General features: G+C 34.2%; 1 protein-coding gene and 1 long non-coding RNA gene across 3 annotated transcripts in view; one reads left to right on the top strand and one right to left on the bottom strand.

Annotated features, from left to right (window-relative positions):
- LOC106058125 (uncharacterized) lies at positions 1-10,724 on the bottom strand. 2 transcript variants are annotated; one of them, XR_008777474.1, is made up of 5 exons: positions 10,506-10,724; positions 9,771-9,838; positions 6,045-6,202; positions 1,232-3,190; positions 1-202 (listed from the first exon to the last, which is right to left on the bottom strand). It is a non-coding gene; the product is annotated as an uncharacterized LOC106058125 (long non-coding RNA). The 2 variants fall into 2 exon arrangements; XR_008777473.1 differs by lacking the exon at positions 1,232-3,190 and having other exon boundaries at positions 10,506-10,682.
- The window catches only part of LOC106058120 (uncharacterized), a 35,470-nt gene continuing 25,620 nt past the window's right edge, over positions 2,538-12,387 (top strand). The window contains exons 1-2 of the mRNA XM_056026092.1: positions 2,538-2,675; positions 11,216-11,366. Of these exons, the coding sequence (XP_055882067.1) occupies positions 11,288-11,366 (79 nt within the window). The 5' untranslated portion in view covers positions 2,538-2,675; positions 11,216-11,287. The remainder of the gene's footprint in view (positions 2,676-11,215; positions 11,367-12,387) is intronic.

The following is a 12,387-nucleotide window of genomic DNA, read 5'->3' as shown; positions in this document are numbered from 1 at the left end:
GCAAAGAAATACATTTTATTATAAAATAATTTTGTTTTGTTTTTGTTTTACACGTTTCCGACGTTTGTTGTAGGCCTCTACGTTCAGACTTGAAGATTATTACATTCTAATCCCAAACATCTCGCTGGCTGCGGGCACGGTTCGAACCCAGGACCATCGAGACGATGGCTTAGAGCGCATACCACGGGACCAAGCAGCTATCCTAGATAAAGTAAAAAAGATATAAATTAAACAACAACAAAACAAAAATTTCTTAACCCAGACTTAGTTAACATTATTTAATTCCCTTTTGAAAATACACCATTTATGAAAACATAAGCTCTTCTTTCTGACTTAACAGATTCCAATCTTTCTAATCTGATGATTATGACACTGGGCACACTGAAGGTAACCTTGCCTTGTTCCAGCCGGTGGTCAAAATGTGTGGGGCCAAAGAATCATTTCTACAACAGATCCATTTAGGTCTATTTATATCTACAGTCTTATCACAGAGATGCTTCATGCTTTGGAAACAAAAACGCGAAAAGAACAGGAAAAGAACGAAATTAAAAAAAAAAAAAAACAGATTTGGAAGAAAATGTAAAATTATTTTTTATTACAAAAGATTTTTTTTTTATTGTAAAGCATTTTAATGAAAATTCTCCACTCAACATTTTCAATACAACCAAACCATTGTGTGTAGACCTACTTTGACTATATGTCGAGAGTCATTGTAATACTAGTGCCGGATGGAAGTATGTGGACGACCTGGGCAGTGATTTTGTGTGGTGGCCCATACGCTCGTTTTTAGACTTGAATCATGAAAATGAACTAAATTAATGCGAGGCGTTACCGTACTTGTCCATTTATTTATTGTTTGTTTGTGGAGTGAGGGTAAGGCAGGTCCTGGGTGGCTGCTCTGCCTGCACCGTCTTAAATCCGGTGAGTAGATATCAATATTTAGCTCATGGTCGACAGATCTAGTATTAAAGCTAACGTTACGTACTACAAAGACGAACTAAATTTTTGTTTTATTGACCTTAATGTGTGCAGTGACGAGTGTATGTGTGTGTGTAGGGTCTATAACTGATATGTTGGATTCGGGCTACAGTTTTAAAGAATTTCCCCCAACATAATCTCTTGATCTGCCCTTGAATGTGTGTATATGTATGAGTGTAGAAGAAGGTTATAGGCCTATACATATTCTACAAATAAAATATCATCCTATTTGTTTTGTTTTTGTTATACGTACCAATTTAATTAGTTTAATTATTTCTAATATCAAATTTCTAAGTCTAGTATGCTGGAAATGTCAAGGTTTCCTATAGGGTGTTTTTTCCCCCTATGTTTATCTCTCTATAGTCTATAGTGTAGTGTCCTATTGTTGTTGGTAGTTGGCTGGTATGTATGCAGAACCAAACAGCTAATGCACCCAAACCGATGAGGATGTATTCAATTCATGCTGAAATAAACTTGAAAAGTCTTTTTAAACAAACTTCAATATAACTTTTATTTATAAATATAAATAAATCCAATTTTAAATGAGATCTAATATTAACCTATAATGAAATGATTATTGAACTCCAACTCTAACTACACAACCACGTCTGTACTGTTTCACGTCTCTTAAACAAAACTCCCTCAACTATCATACAAGTGACCGAGTTTGTAATATCCATTAGGACAGACAAGCTCATGGTTTCATCAGAAACACCAGCTCTCCTTTCCTCGTCTTTACCCTGGAAACACACACATACACTACATAACACTTACCTATATACATTCTATTTGTATGTAATAAATTGTGTAAAGAAAGTGAAACCAGCAAAATTAATATATAAATACTTAAAAAAAACATACTTAGGCCTATATAGAATTAAGTTAGCGCACTGTTTAATTACTACCATATCTCAATATTACAAGTTTTATCCTCCCGTTTTTTGTGTAATACAAAATTAGTTGATTAATTAGTTACGACTAATTGATTAGCTAATTGGTTAATTAAAAAAAAAAGATTAATGTGTTGTCATTGACAATGAATGATTGCGCGAAATTTCTACTTGATTCGAGAAAGCGAAGTTGGAGAAAAGTGTAAAAGAATCCACCCAGACAGACAGAGAGACAGGGTGAGTTAAAAATTAATATAAGCTTTATATAAAGTAAATTAATGGTTACGTTTAACATTGGTATTAAAACGAGAAAAAGTGGCGCTTTCGTTATGCCATAGAAATTTCTGCGCCTAACCTTGGCTACAAGAAAAACAAAGAGTATGGATGCTACTCTTCCTACCGCCCCTCGTGTGCACGAAAAAGGGGGATAACCAAAACCAAGCAGTCTTTGATTCGATTTAGTGCAAGCGTAAAGAGCACAGCAAAATAGAGTGATAAAATGCCATCTGTGTTTCATTCTAAACGTTGGATTTTAAATTGCCTTTTCATTGTCTAGAACTTTTGATGGATTACCAGGACAAATGCCAGAACGTTTTCAAATATATGTGCACATATTTGGGTAGATAGATCTAATCTAGAGTCTAGTCTAGAGAATCAGAATTGCTGTGAACACTCCATAATTGTAAACTTGAGTCTAGATTCTGTACATTTCTGTAGATCTAGTCTATGCATTATCACGAAAACATGAATGAGTGTTCTACATTGAGGAATAAAATCCAGATCTAAACCTAAATCAACCATTCAATGGTAAGGCTAGCATGTTGCTATATTTTGTTATAGACCCTACTCTATGTTGCCTAGATATTGAGTCCCTTTATTTTTGAGTCATAGAGGTAAATATATTTAGGAGTTTGCAACTAGATCTATTTATATCCTGATCTAAATGACGTGTACATTTAAAAAATGTGTTTAGAATTTAAGATTAAATCTTGCGGTTTCCGGAACTGAAAGACAAGGTGAAAATGAAACCGGAAGCTTTTTTTTAGTTTCCAATTTGCAGATGACACTAACTCTCGAAGAATTATAAACTAAGTGAGAATTAAACTCATCTTTAAACTTTAAACTTGTTATGATTTGCTTTCATGAATGTACTAAATAGAAACAGAGTCATCAGTTGTGCCGCAACGTTGAGACGTGGATTCCTGAAAGGTTCGGGTTACTAGACGTCCGGAGAAAGAGGACGTGTTCTCCTTTTTGAGGTCTTGTCTCATGTAGGAATCGGCCCAAAATGTAAAAATGTCCGGATTTTATTCCACTGTTTACTGCAATGAAATAGATCTAGTATGAAACAGCAGAATTCAATCCACCATATCTTCTGGAATCAACTTATAAACTCACATATGAATGATGCAATGTGTACAGGACCTAAAAATTAGTCTGACCTTTGTTCACTTGTTTAACCTGTACTGCAACTTAAATTATTTTGCAAGACACAGTTGGCATTTAAAAAAAAAATTTGGCCATCTCTTTCCTAAACAATGTTGTTTGTATATTTTAAAAGGTTCAAGTAGAACCAGTTTTTTAGAGACCCTCAAAATTTATATATTTTCCTTTTCACTAAGAATTTTCAATCAGTGTACACAAGTGAAACTTGTCACTTCTAAAGGACTTAAGGAGCTATTCAGTCATACTAAAGATGCAAGCGTAATTTGGACTATTTTATGACATTTAAATGTACATAAAATTTTTAAAATGTAGTTTGCACTCTATGCCTTTACTCCGACAGATATTATATAGCCCAAGTAATCCATTTGTAGAGTATTCAGTTTTATCCCCTATATAATATCCCCCCCGCCCCCCAGATATAATGGTGTATTATGAGGTAGTAATAATTAAAACTCTAGGAATATATAAAATGTTTTATATGTTTCGGATGTTCCTTCAGAGTTGAAGATAATTACTTCCTAGTCCAAACCTCCCGCAGAACGACGGGAGATGGGAGCGGGCAGGGTTTGAACCCGGGACCATCGATAAATCTGAACGACAGTCCAGCGTGCAAACCGCACGACCAGGCAGCCATATATAAACAATGTAATGTATCTCTTTCATACCTATATAGTAGTAAACGATACATTTAGCCCCGTATATACATGCTACTGACAGCAGAAATAGATTTCTCTTTTTTTTTAAATATGAGATGAATGCCTGGGTATTAGCCGGAACTATGTCGAATACTTAATACTTTCTGAATAACTTATGAAATATGTTGCTATAACCATATCCGTCAAATCTTTTTTTGTTTTAATTTTAAAACTACACGCAGACGACTCACTTTTACGCACGCACACGTACTTTATATACGTCATCCCTGACATTATCTTGGAAATAAGGATTGGACGTACATTTGCATAGAGATAATTCGCGCCAATATATTTCAGTGTTGGGTCTCTTGATCCAAACTCTGATATAATGCGAATTCAAGTTACTAGATTTATTGGCATCGACTCCATTGCAATCTTCACCAAAACTTCTGGACAAATACGCCGGCTTCTAATTTTTCCTAACGGTTGACCCCACCCCCTCTCGAAGCCTTTCCCAAGAAAGAACCAAATCAAAGAGAATTTGCTTTCGAAAAAAAAATCACTTTAGAGCTCTCTCAATGGACAGACCAAGTCCAAATCAACACTAAACTAGAAATGATCTTACATTGGTGTTCAGCACTGGTTGTTAATATAAAGTCTATGTCTGTGATTCGTTTGTAGCCTTGTAGGAGTGATCTTTGCAGCATTACGCTAAATCTTGACTTCAGAAAGGAAAACAACGATCTTCTTATCTTATATAACACAGACCATACTTCAAAAAAAAAAGAAGATGATTACGTCCTACGCGTCATGCATCTAGTCATGCATGTTTACCAATGACTTAAATTCTGCCAAGTCACTGGTTTTCCTGGCTGGTTGAGGCAACCCATTCCTTGCTCTAATAGCATTAGGAAGAAGGAGCATTTGTTCAAATTTGTCTTAGTATATGGGACGAGGAATGTGCCTTTATTTTATTATCTTGCTGCTTTATTTTAATTACCAAAGTTTCGTTATTTGCATTTATTGACATTCTAATAGTCTCTTATTTTCAAAAGTTTGAATGTAGACTTCATTTGTTAGAGTTACAATTTATTTTAATGAGTAGGCCTAATGCATAAATAGTAAGATCTATTTTCAGAATAATAAGATATTATTATTAAATATATTTTTGTTATAGTTATTATTATTGTTATTTTTTATTTTAATTAAATTCATTTATATAATTTTTTTTTCAAATCTTCAATATTTAAACAATAGACTTTTTTTTTTCAATTATTAATTAGGGCTTCTAAAATTTAGGCCAGGATATTTTTTTTTTTTTATATTTAGGGCTAGGTTTAATTTTGTGGAAGTTTATCTTATTAAGGGCTAGGCTTAATTTTCTGGAAGGTTTTATCTTATTAAGGGCTGGGCTTAATTTTCTGGAAGGTTTTATCTTATTAAGGGCTAGGCTTAATTTTCTGGAAGGTTTTATCTTATTTAGGGCTAGGTTTAATTTCGTGGAAGGTTTTTTCTTAGGGCTAGGCTTAAGCTTGTAGAGGTCTTTATAATGTTTTTTTTTTAAATATTAAGGCTTTAGATAAATATATCGCTTGACGATTTTGTCGAATGCAGCCGAATCGTTCATTAATGTCACGCGTATGTGTGTGTAGGTTACAATGAGGATATGGCCACGTCATGTGTGTGTGTGTGTGTGTGTGTGTGTGTATGCAAACAACAAATATGTGATCAAGTAGCGTGTGTGTAGTTAACAACGAGGCTGTGGTAACGTGAGTGTATAGGTAAGAATCTTCAGTAATGAAAAAAGAAATTCCATTAATACATAAATTGAGTTGACCCAGTGGCAGTGCAGCTGCATGCACTTAAAGCTAATATTGAGTTAACTCCAGGCCACTACGTCCTAAGAGTGAGCTGTTTGACCTACTTTACATGTGTCAGGGTAACCCGTTCATTGTTGTGTTGTTTGTAAATCAGCTGTCGCCACGAAATTCCATTTTTGAAAGTTACATTCTTTACTAAATACATGATTTACTTCTACATTTGGAGACTTTGTCTAAACAATTTTTTTGTTCTCATGTTCTCAGTACGCTCTTACTTGATGCGTTAGTTGGTCGCAGTGAGACCAAAACACACATTTCAAACGTTGTCTGCTGTCTTGGTGTCTGTAACAGGATTCAAGTAGCTTCTTGTTTTCCAGCTCTCCCTACTGTGCGTGCAGTGCTTATTGAGTCAGCATGGGCATTTTTTTAATGACTAATAGGAAAAAAAAAAGAATTTCTTTTTAGTGTCATAGCCGACACAGTTTTATTGTGATTATTTCATTGAAGTCTTATCAATGTTCAGAATGTTAGTCCACGCGGCTGTGATGTTGTTTATTAGCAGGACTCAGATGACTGCATTGTTTATACATGTTACTCTATGAGATTGCGGTTGATTATTTAAACAAGAAGAAAAAAAACACTCTCATTAAAATACAATACCTCATTTATAGAGTGATTATTTTTCTCTAAATCACTAATGAATGTTAGGTTTAAAAAAAAAAAGTAAACTTTTTCTGACCATAATTTAATTAAACTCTTGAATGAATATTGCCTACATGCCGTTGCATGCGGAAATACCCGAAAACGTAAAGCCCGTTCGAGAGAAATATTTTTTCGTTCTCTAGCCAAATTTTTTTTTTTTTTTTTTACTTTGTATTATTATAACGGTCAAAATAAAGTTTTCCCAGTGTGGCCAACGAGCTAGTAATTCTTTGCCCAACGATATACGTCAGATTTCTAGGAAAATCATTATAGTCGCGTTAGAGATCCGTGTTTATGTTTTTCCCACCCAAAAGGTTCCAGGTTCCATGAAGGTATAAGTTGAATAGAGGTATTGTGAAGAAGTGCACACCAAAGGATACATTTAATGGATATTTAATCTATTATAATGTAAATATTCAATCTTTGTTCAAATACAAAAACATGAATTTAAATGTATTTTTCCAGCAGAGAAATATCTAAAGACATTACGATGCTCATTCTCGACTAAAAAAATATCTAGGCTTTAACAATTACAATAAGAATTCTTTAAGATATTTGTAGGGTTTCTGTGGTTAGAGCATTTCGTATTTAAAAAATCTCAATATGAAGGTTAGTGATGCGAGTTGTTTGAATCTCTACGATATGAACCACAGTCAGTCTACGAATGAATGCGTACAGCGTTTAGTCAATGTTATTTTTATTTGGTCTTTATTTCTTATCCAGCTCTTCAATGAACTGTTTCTCCACAGCTCTACCATCAACACAATGAAACTTTTGTACCAATACCGTGAATATAAAAAACAACATTTAATTAGGCGCTTATCAGCCTTTCCCATCCCTACTATTGGTCCACAAATAATACCCTTTTTTTTAGAGGAGTCACGCATTGTTGCGTGCAAGCCTCCTCATTTCGCTCTGAAGCTGATGCATCAGCCTGCCAAGGGAAGCAATCTATTTCTCGGACGAAATCGTCAGAAAAACGATGATGCCATCATAGCATTTATGACGAGGTATTTGCAAACGTATTTAGCCTCTTTTTAGAAGCCTGCTGATTTTCTGTCGAGGACCTACTTAACCTTCTGAACATGGCTGTTTAGAGAAAGTTGGCAGGAGTGGAAGTGTCCACGATTGACAGCGATTGACAGATTCTGTTCAGGCCGGAATGTTACTATAAACAATAAATCATCAGCTGATCAATGCAGACTTAGGCTAAAGGTTATTTGCCAACTTTGAAATGTTGTTTGAAGTTTTAAATGGTTTCTTTGTTTACAATGACAAAAATAAAGAGCACACGAACGACCAATCTAATTAAGATGACCTAAAATTCTTAATTTTTTAATTATTCCCCCCCCCCCTAAAAAACAAAAGCAAACAAACGAATAAAAATAAAACAATTACTAATTACTTTAAAAAAGTTTCCAATAACTTTATTTGAATTAAATACAGACAACAAAATTAAACGATCGTACATGCTAGATAAATTAAAAAAAAAAAGTCTTAAAATTAAAACTCTAAATAATTGACTGACCTTAATGGTTTGACTTACATGGTGCCAGACTTTCACGAGTAACGACTAGCAGAAACGGATTTATTTACCAGAATAACTTACACGAGTGACTGACTGTGACTGTTTACCTTACAGCAATGAATGACTGTAATGGTTTAACTAACACGAGTGGCTGGTTGTAATAGTTTAACTTATACTAGTGACTGGTTGTCATAGTTTAAATTACACGAGTGACTGGCTGTAATGGCTTGACTTACATGAGTGACTGTTTGTAATGGTTTGACTTACAGGAGTGAATGGCTGTAATGGTTTGACTTACAGGAGTGACTGGTTGTAATGGTTTGACTTACACGAGCTGTAATGTTTTAAATTACAGGAGTGAGTATAAATCTTCGATCTGTGAAGTAGTAACACTTCAGTGTACTACCGCAAACATTCCTCCGAAACTATGAAAGTAACACTTCGTTTCTATCGTATTAATACAAGAAGTCTATATCATGTAGGGGGTACATGTATGAACTTAAAGCTGTCAATTAAGAGCACTAAGCGTGTTTTTTGTTGTTTCCAAATGCTACAAATGTTTTTTTTTCATCAAATGGCTAAGAAATCATATCTGTCAGTACCATTTATTTTGTTATTTACTGAAGACGACTAATTTCTGGATCTCTAAATGTCGCTAAGTTGTCAACTAATACGCGTCTTAACCAATGTAGGTGTTTGTGTGTGTGTGGGGGGGGGCAGGGGGTGATATTATTACTATAAATAAAGTAAATAATTAAAATAAGATCAATGCATTTTTCTGCCTTTCAGCACAAGTCGTATACTGCAAACAAGTTTGAAATGCATTGGACATTCATATTAAAATCATATCGTTATTTATAGGGCCTCTTTAAAATAACAACAACAACAACTCTACAGTAGTTGGTTGCACCTTTGACCTTTTAAGGACACTAGGTTCACCAGGCATTACTATTTGGTCAATTTTTTGTTTAAAGCAACATGACCCCTAACTTTTGCACTTCTTTGGCATCTTTCTACAAGTCTATCTACTAAATCTACCATTCCACAACAGTGGTAGTGTGTGTGTGTGTGTTTGTGTGTGTGTACTGTCTTCACTTGTGACCCCCACACTCACGCCCACAACTTGAATGAACTGCCATCCCAGTCTCCCCCACCCCTCTCCCCTTTTTGCCCGCCCGCCACATTGTTACTCTCCTGTGTGCAGACAGTGGTTGTTTATGCAGAGGGAAGTCCATTGTGAGCTATTTTTAAATCCATTTCCAAGGACTATCACTCCTTAAGTTGGATTTTTGAAAAGTATTTTGCACTTGGGAGTAGCTTAGTATGCGTACATATGCGTTATACGCTGTAAAAAGTCCTTTACATTTTTTTGTTTTCTGTACCAAAATTGTCATTTTCACAACAGTTTTATTGTGTAGGTCTATGAGAAAGAAGCGCAATATAACTGTCATATATCTCAATACTGCAGGAATAAACTCCATTTTTTACTCTATATAATACTAATTTAATTAGTTACCACTTATTAATTAACTAATTATTTATTTCTCTGATCGATTCACGTTTTGTCAATTGTCATTGATAATGAATAATTGTTCAAAGTTTCAACTTGATCCGACAACGGAAAGTGGACAAAGTAGTGATGTGTTATAATTTCTTGTTGTATGTACATAGAGTGAGCTGATGTAACCTTTATACAAATGCTTCTTGATTGTGGTTATGGTGGTTGATTACTTAGTTTACTAGAAAAAAAAAGAAGAAAAAAAAAACTTACCAATTCTTTTTGTTTAACACAGTTTCATGCTTTTAGCTTTCTCAACACGCAATGATCCCATCACTTGCCTGGACCAGTTGGGGAAAAGGGGGTGGAGAAAGAAGAGAAAAAAGGGGCCATCTTGTGAATGTTACCGTGATCACTTTTGAAATGCATTTATAAAAAAGTTGAAAGACTTGAATTCAAACTCAGGGCGCAAACCTCATAGAGCTTATACAATTGTCACTGTGCCAGAGAAGTGCTTAATAGGTTTTATAGTTATCTGTTGTTAGTTTTAAACTAACTCTACACAAAGTATAAAGGGGACTAATTCTGCTTATACCGCCACATCAGTCAAGTACAATTTCTTTCCCTTGTTCGTTACCAAACAAAATAATTAAAAAATTGATTCTTTTTTTTTTGTCAGGTGCAATAAATAATTGCTCAAAGTTTCAACTTGATCCGAGAATGGGTGTGAGAGAAATAAAGTGTTCAAACTTTTAAACAGACAGACATACCTTGAGCTGATATAAGCCTCCAGTTTCTATATTATCAATTGTAAATGGTATTGATCTTTATTGCCATAATTATTGATTTGAAATAGCCAAAGTCACTTTGAATACAACATAAAGTTTACCTTTTTTACTATAACACTTAACAACTAAAAGAAAGTAGAGTAGAGCTCTCCATATTAATATGTGGCTATACACAATACATAGCCAACATCTAACAATTGTTATTGTAGCTAAGACTTACTGTTGTCCAGACCACATCAGAGATGGGACCCGATACTGTAAGGGTAGCAGATGAGTTATTGTCTCTTTTCTTGTCTAATTACAAGTCTACCGAAATATAATTTAAATATCACAAACATAAGTCATGTAAAGTGCATGACAACATGAAATTTTTATTTATTTTGATTAAAAACTGTGTGTATTTGTCTGTGTGTGTGTGTATTTCGAGTGTGTGTGCGTGCTTCAATGTTCTTGCACGTAACTATCTGTGTATCTCTCTGCTATCTGTGCAGCACTCTCCACCCACAAATCTAACCGACCAATCAGATTCATCACTTTTGATACTTCCACTTATTTCGTGTGACGCAGAAATTGGCTTCTGTTTTTAAAGTTTTTATTACTTTTTTTTTTCTTTTAAAGAATAACCTAGTTTTTTGACGGTTTTGTGCCAGAATTCATAAGAAACTATCAAAAAATACACAGGCAAATATAAACTAAGGATATAATAGAAGTATTAGGGCCTACTATATAAGTCAAGTAGAGAGTTTATGTATTGAAATATTGATATTTAATATATTAATATATACTGAGATATATTGTATGACATTTGGATTATGATTCTATTTTGTAAGGCAATATTAAAACAAATAATCATTCTTCGCTGTTTTTTTTTAAAAATACAATGATTTTTAACCTACGATTTATTTCTATATATTGTGGTGCATATTTCAGACTTGGATTAACCTTCAGAACAAATAAAACTCACAATGGAATATATTTAGATAACAAGAAAAACAACTAGTAATGAAGAGAAACAACTTATCTCCCCTGACTACCCAAGTCGTAGGCTCGACACTGTGTATGCTTCTGTTTGGATATATAGGTAGGGTATACTTTTTTTTTAAAAACAATTCTAAACTCCTGTGCTCTATCTTTTTAAATGATAATTTCATTAATGTACACCGATAAACACACTTTTACATTGGAAGACTTGATGTCAACTCCTGTCAAACTGCTCTCACAAACGTAATAGGCCTCATTAAATGTATCACATTCAGAGAACCATGCGGCCTTTGCATTAAACTGCAGTCCGGGACATAAATAGTTGCCTTATGATGAGCATCCATTCCTACATTGCACTTATGTAAATGTTGATAATGCATCAAAAACTGAACCCTAGCATCAATGGCAAAAAACATGAATATGTAATTGTATAATACAACTCATTAATAATACTAAGCTCTGCACCTTGCGGTATCATTCACTACTCTTGGTAATGTGTTGTACGTTAGGTAGACTATTCCATCAGTAAGAACAATGTGGAAGGCAAGGAATGACACTGTAAAATCTATTTCTTAAAAGATCTTTAATAAAAGATGATGCGAGTGTCAATCACGATTCGACAGTCCGTAGGACATTTGACAAGAAAAATAGAATCGTTTATGAGCTCTACTATCATTCAAAGATACTATCATTCAAAGCAAACATTACGCGGCGGCCCCAACGGTCCATTGGATATAGCCAGTCGCAGTGAACTATGTATGTATAATTTCTTTGCTTGAAGTTGTTACATTTCATTAATGTAAATACTATATAGAAAAATGCTTTCTAAAAAATTTGATTTTTTAAAAATTTATAGTGAACTACTACTACACCAGTAAAAGCACAAAGTTTTTAGAATCTTTCAGTAGTCGATAAGAAAAGTGAATTAACAAGAGATTTACTGGCAGTGTGTATTAGCTTTCTATTAGTGTTGAAAGCGAGCACTTTTCCAATGACTCGAGTAGTTCTGTTGATCAAAATATGCTTCTTTAGGAGGACAAAATTAAGCCTACCTTTGAATTGAGGAGGTGCGGCGGAAATCTGCATCATTTCACCAGAGCAAAAAACATTAACTCGCTTCT

The sequence above is a fragment of the Biomphalaria glabrata genome, chromosome 1, assembly GCF_947242115.1.
Source record: "Biomphalaria glabrata chromosome 1, xgBioGlab47.1, whole genome shotgun sequence".
NCBI lineage: Eukaryota > Metazoa > Mollusca > Gastropoda > Planorbidae > Biomphalaria > Biomphalaria glabrata.
Note: the sequence above shows the minus strand (reverse complement) of the source record. Positions and strands in the feature narration are given on the sequence as shown.